Raw genomic sequence first — 5,993 nt, 5'->3', positions numbered from 1 at the left:
AAGAAGAGTATGACCTGCATTTTTCTTTTGCTTTTCCTCATAGATGCTAAACACTCGCTTGAGAACATGTCTTGTTGTCTCGTTTCTGTCTCTCGCTTATGCAGTGACCCTTACCGAAAGATCTCTTGCGTTCAGCTCTGCTTCTGATTTGGTCAGTATCTATATAAGGCCTTGTTGCGTGATGATGCTCCTCAAATTGTAGTGATCCCTGTACATGAGAAAAAAGGATTTCATTACATAGATTAGACACAGATTTTGGAAGTGACAATCGTATTTAGAGATAAAGTGTGATAAACAAATTGGATCAATCTAGAGATTAAGTTGAGTTGATGGGTGTTAAAAATGAGTGATCGGGAAGGCATGGGAGATGAGAAGAGGTTGAAACTGAAGAGGTAGTGGGGAGGATACTGGTTCTAAAGTAGTACGTTTCATATGAGTACTGAGGATGAGAAGGGGAAGAGGTGAGATTAATTGTAATAGAATAACGTAGAGTTTCTATCAATTGGTTGATGAAAATCATTTTCACGAGAGGAGAAGCAGATGACGTGGCGTTTTTTCATGAAAGTTTTAAAAAGCTGATGTGGTTAGGTTAAAGAGCCTCAAATAGCTCCTTTTATATAGTATAGATTTCTCTTTTCAACTATTTAGTTTAAAGTTACGTTAATTATCCACATAATGTATTGTCTATTGATAGATATACTTTTATAGTATTTTTCTATATTATAACCACCTAAAATGTGAAACAAAATTTTATAGTAAATTTACTTTCTACTCATTCTAAAAACAGTTGAGATGTGCTATAATATAAATAAAACTACATATACCACGTCAATCTAAAGACAAGTGCAACTTGCAAGTTGCAAGTATCTAGTACTATCTTTATTCTGTTTAGAAATTTTTTGACTCAAGTTATAACGTCAACCTAAACAAGTGCAAGTATCTAGTACTATCTTTGTGCTGTTGAAAATTAGCAACTCATGTCATAACGTTACAAAAACAGACATATAAGAATATTATGAAACAACACAAGATATGAAATTTTACCCAAGAAAAAAACACATGATATAAAAATAATCCAACTTAATGTAGTAGAAACGAAAACGACATCAATCAATCTTGTTTCCTTTCTGTGTGGAGTGGGTCAATGTCAATACATACTGAACTAATTTTCAAATCGTGTCATGACAATAAATGGGCCGACCCCTTTGCCGACGGAAACCTGTTCTCCGACACGTGGCCACCCTAAATTCGAGATGCATCTATCCTACGTGGCCCAGCCGTGTAATTCGGATACGATAGATTAACCCTCTTTTTCGCCCAGAATCTTTCTCTTTCAATTCCTTTTTTTCCCTTTTTTAAAGAAAAATCAGGAGAAAATATATATTAGTCCGAGCGAATAAATCAAAGGAAGATTAAAATATAAAAACTCGAGAGCATCTCTGCTTTTCAAAAAATTTTGGATTTGGGAATTTTGTTGGAGTAAAAGCTTCGTGCTTGGTGCGTCGATTGTGGTTTCCTCTCCCTTCGCTTTTCGCGTTGCTTGCTCGTTCTCTACGGTTTTCATCTGATCATCACCTCTTCTCCTTTCTCGCTTCTGGAGGTTAGGGTTTCCTGACGTTTTTCCCCCTTTTGGCCTCGTGTTCTTCTTATTCTAGATTAAAATCTCTGTTTGATTTCCATTGGATTAATAGAAATCAGTAGTTTATGCCTTCCCTTTTTTCTTTATGCGAGATTTTGGATTGTTGTGATCCGAGTTTGTTTTTAACTTGAGTTCGATTTTTTTGTTTTCTAAATGCAAGCTCAAAGTTTTTTTTTTTTTTTTGTCTCCCCTCTTTATAGTATGCGGAATGAGGAGCAGAATATGTATCAAACATGAATAATTTTTACGAACTTGAGCTGATTTTCGGAAGGTGTTGTCTTAGCATGATTAAGATTAATAAATAGTTAAAGCGTGGAAAGTCTTTCTGTTCGATTGAAGTCTGAATCTGAGTCAATTACAATTAATAAAGTTTGAATCTGAGCAAAATTTGAATGACCAAACATTCATATTTCGAGTAGTCTATTTTTTTTCCTTCTTTTTATATTGTTCAGAACCTTATTTGTGGAAGTCTGTGATGCCATGTTTTATTTTGCTCTCTTACGAAAACGATTGTGTTGGTTTGGTGACAGGTACTTTTTCTGGACAGGGCAGAAAATTTAGTCTTCTATAGCTGAAGTGTGATTGTAGTCTTCGACATAAGTTGTTCATAGCCTATCCAGGATCGATGGATGATGGGGATATGGACTTTGAGGAAGTATATTTGATTTCCTGTGTCTGGACCTGACGAAGCCAAGAATCTTGTGGGGCTTCTCATTGGCTCGAACTTCAGGGATTGCCACACGTGTGGAGTTGCAACATTAATAAATGGAGGACGATGGAGAACTGGGGATGTTCTTTCCTAGTTGGAACAGCAAGAATCCAGTCGAAACGGTTGAGTCTCGCGGTTTAATGTTCTCTTGTTTTGTTGCTGCCCTTGTTGGTATTCTGACCATAGCCTACACTGCTTTTCAATGGCGAAGAAATATCAACTTAAGTTGGACAAAAGCCATAGCCAGGTCAAAGAAAAATCCAAAGGCACGGCATAAGATTCCTGTTGCCCCACATAGCTGGGACCTCGAATCTATATCTCGTTCGAAGAACTTGAACTGTTGTGTATGCTTGAAGTCGATGTCACCATCTCAGACAATTGTGGCTTCAGACAGTGTTATCCACAAGTGCACGATCTGTGGAGCAGCAGCCCATTTTAGTTGTTCTTCAAGTGCGCCTAAAGATTGCAAGTGTGTCTCCATGACTGGATATGAGCATGTGGTGCACCAGTGGGCAGTGCGGTGGACAGAAGGTGCTGATCAGCCTGATGAGTCCTCATTTTGTAGCTACTGTGACGAGCCATGTAGTAGCTCCTTTCTTGGGGGTTCTCCTATATGGTGCTGCTTGTGGTGCCAACGTCTTGTGCATGTTGATTGTCACAGTAGTTTATCAAATGAAACAGGTGACATTTGTGACCTAGGCCCGCTTAGAAGGTTAATTTTGTGCCCACTTTACGTTAAGGAATTGACACGAAATCCCTCTGGAGGATTTTTGAGCACAATCACGCATGGTGCAAACGAACTTGCATCAACCGTCCGTGCCAGTATCAGGAGTAAAAGCAAAAAATACAAGCAAGCCAATGAAACTTCAGTTGACTCAGGTAATAGTGGTAGCAATTGCGATGAATCAACGGAAAGCACAGCTGATACAAGTCCAGCGCTTAATGGCACCCATGCCATGCTGGAAAATTCTAGCAGCCTTATGAATGGGGGATCCTCTCACGGGGACAGCGACAGCAATGGCAGGCTGGAAAAGAAGCCTAGTGTGAAGAGAAGCGAGTCTTTTGGTCAGAAGGATGAATATCAAGCACTAAGGTCGAAACTTAAGTATGAGCTAGCGGATTTGCCTTCAGATGCAAGACCATTGTTGGTTTTCATTAATAAAAAGAGTGGTGCTCAACGAGGTGATTCCCTTCGTCAGCGCCTTCATCTTCTTCTCAATCCCGTGCAGGTAGAGTATGCTGCCTTGAAAACTTGTCACAGGCTTATCTTTGGACTTTTTCAATGATTTTTTAATTGTTAGTCTTTAAGCTTATTGATGGAGCTATTTCGTGTAGGTGTGTGAATTGAGTTCAGTGCAGGGACCAGAAGTGGGACTCTTTCTCTTCAGGAAGGTTCCTCACTTTAGAGTTCTTGTTTGTGGTGGAGATGGCACTGCTGGTTGGGTATTGGATGCCATAGACAAACAGAATTTTGTCTCTCCTCCTGCGGTTGCTATCCTGCCTGCTGGAACCGGGAATGATCTAGCCCGAGTATTGAATTGGGGTGGTGGTTTGGGTTCTGTTGAGAGACAAGGAGGCTTATGTACAGTATTACAGAACATAGAGCATGCTGCAGTCACTGTCCTTGATCGTTGGAAAGTATCGATTCTGAATCAACAAGGAAAGCAACTTCAGTCGCCGAAATATATGAACAATTATATAGGTCAGTTAAATTCGAAAGCTCTAGGTGCAAATTTTCAAAGCTTTGCTTTAAATTTATATCCTCAAAACTTGTAAGGATATAGGCTCTTTTAATAACGTCATGCTTGAGGTTTAGTTGAACCACTCCCATTGTGTATTGATCCTTGTAAATGTTTTGACTGCTGTCCTGAAACCCATAGCCTGTAAACTTTTGCGAACTTTGTGAATCTTAACAGGAGTTGGGTGTGATGCGAAGGTCGCCCTTGATATTCACAATTTACGGGAGGAAAACCCAGAGAGATTTTATAGCCAGGTAACTAAATCAATGAAATTTTAATATAACCTCAGGAGGACTGTATTTCTACCTTTCAGAATCATGGTTCAACTGTCATCATTGTAGATCAGCTGTGTACTGTTATACTTAGTCCGCGAAACTGACATTAGTATGCTCTCGATATGCAGTTTATGAACAAAGTCCTCTATGCTAGAGAAGGTGCAAGGAGTATAATGGACAGAACATTCGAAGATTTTCCGTGGCAAGTTAGAGTTGAAGTGGATGGTGTTGACATCGAGGTTCCTGAGGTGAGTCACAGAATACTACCTTACACAATAGCGCATGATAATTACTGCTATAACGTCTCTATACTAAATCTCTGAAGGATGCGGAAGGAGTACTTGTTGCAAACATTGGGAGTTACATGGGAGGTGTGGATTTATGGCAGAATGAAGATGAAACATATGAAAACTTTGACCCGCAATCTATGCACGATAAGATAGTAGAAGTCGTGAGTATATCTGGAACATGGCACCTTGGGAAACTTCAGGTATAATTATTATCATCTTACAGGTTCTATTTGCATTCTATCTTACTTGTCAACGTAACATCAAATGTTTATTTCCACATATTCAGGTTGGGTTATCTCGAGCCAGAAGGTTAGCTCAGGGGCAATCTGTCAAGATACAACTTTGTGCGCCGTTGCCTGTGCAAATCGATGGAGAACCTTGGTTTCAACAACCATGTACCCTAACCATATCGCACCATGGCCAGGTCTTTCACTCCACTTCCCTCTAGATTCAAACCGAGTTTTATACTAAAAGTTGCTCTAGATTGTAAAAAAGCTTGTGGTTTTTTGCTTTTTCTTGACTCCTCTTAAGGTAGACTGATCTTTTTTTTTTTCTCATTTACTTTCACTTGGAATAGGCTTTCATGTTAAAGAGAGCCGCAGAGGAGCCATTGGGTCACGCAGCCGCTATAATCACAGATGTTCTAGAGAATGCAGAAACCAATCAAGTGATAAACGCTTCACAGAAACGAGCTCTGCTTCAAGAAATGGCTCTACGGCTAACTTAAAAAGAAGACAAAATGCAGAAACCAATCAAGTGATAAAAATTCGATTTACAAAAAGGAAGACAAAAAGCAAAAACCATCCCTATATATCGTCCGGTTTGAATTTGAGTTATGGGTTTGGTTGGAATTTTTATAGGAGAAGGTTTATGGGAAAAAAGTGGGAAAAACCAAAAGTAGACATCCGTCCGTGCCTGAAGGACATGCCTGCAGTTGCTTGGGGAAGGGGTTAATGATTTTTATTTTTGTTTTAAACGAGGTTCCTTGTTAATGTGTGTATCATAGTATGTTGTGTTAATCAACAAAATCATTAATTAGAACCAACAGTGAGCAAAGAAGCATTAAAAAAAATATATATCTTTCAAAATAGTTTGGTAGGTATGGTCAGCTTCATCCTCTTCTCTAACGAGGAGTATGCTCAGGTGAAACTGGTGGTGATGCCGATCTCTTCTTTCTCGATTTCTAGTTCCGTTTCGCCATTGTTGAGGAAGAAAAGTGATCCGAGACTCAACAAATCGAAGAGAAAAGGAGACTTTGTTGATTCAGGAACTGTGAAACGGACGTCTCACCAGAAAGTCATTGCACTCTCTTTGAGAGGGCTTCCCTTGTAAGCAAAGGTA

The 5,993-nt window shown here is 39.3% G+C and overlaps 1 protein-coding gene across 1 annotated transcript; it reads left to right on the top strand.

Moving 5' to 3' along the window:
- The first annotated feature begins 1,432 nt into the window (after positions 1–1,432).
- On the top strand, positions 1,433–5,731 carry LOC18016989 (diacylglycerol kinase 1). Its single transcript, XM_006399211.2, has 8 exons — positions 1,433–1,600; positions 2,170–3,577; positions 3,684–4,050; positions 4,265–4,341; positions 4,491–4,610; positions 4,688–4,852; positions 4,939–5,076; positions 5,230–5,731. The coding sequence occupies exons 2-8, from the start codon at positions 2,405–2,407 to the stop codon at positions 5,377–5,379; spliced, it is 2,190 nt and encodes a 729-aa protein (XP_006399274.1). The 5' UTR covers positions 1,433–1,600; positions 2,170–2,404; the 3' UTR covers positions 5,380–5,731.
- Positions 5,732–5,993: the final 262 nt, after the last annotated feature.

The sequence above is a fragment of the Eutrema salsugineum genome, unplaced genomic scaffold (assembly GCF_000478725.1).
Source record: "Eutrema salsugineum unplaced genomic scaffold, Eutsalg1_0 scaffold_2, whole genome shotgun sequence".
NCBI lineage: Eukaryota > Viridiplantae > Streptophyta > Magnoliopsida > Brassicales > Brassicaceae > Eutrema > Eutrema salsugineum.
The sequence above is the reverse complement of the archived record's forward strand: the minus strand, read 5'-3'. Positions and strand labels throughout refer to the sequence as shown.

What these genes read in the sequence shown, in the direction of transcription:
- LOC18016989 (XM_006399211.2), top strand. Translation starts at nt 2,405, where the DNA reads ATGGAGGACGATGGAGAACTGGGGATGTTCTTTCCTAGTTGGAACAGC. An exon ending in CAGAGAGATTTTATAGCCAG is followed by an intron (nt 4,342 to 4,490) that starts GTAACTAAATCA and finishes CTCGATATGCAG; the next exon opens with TTTATGAACAAAGTCCTCTA. An exon ending in TTGACATCGAGGTTCCTGAG is followed by an intron (nt 4,611 to 4,687) that starts GTGAGTCACAGA and finishes AAATCTCTGAAG; the next exon opens with GATGCGGAAGGAGTACTTGT.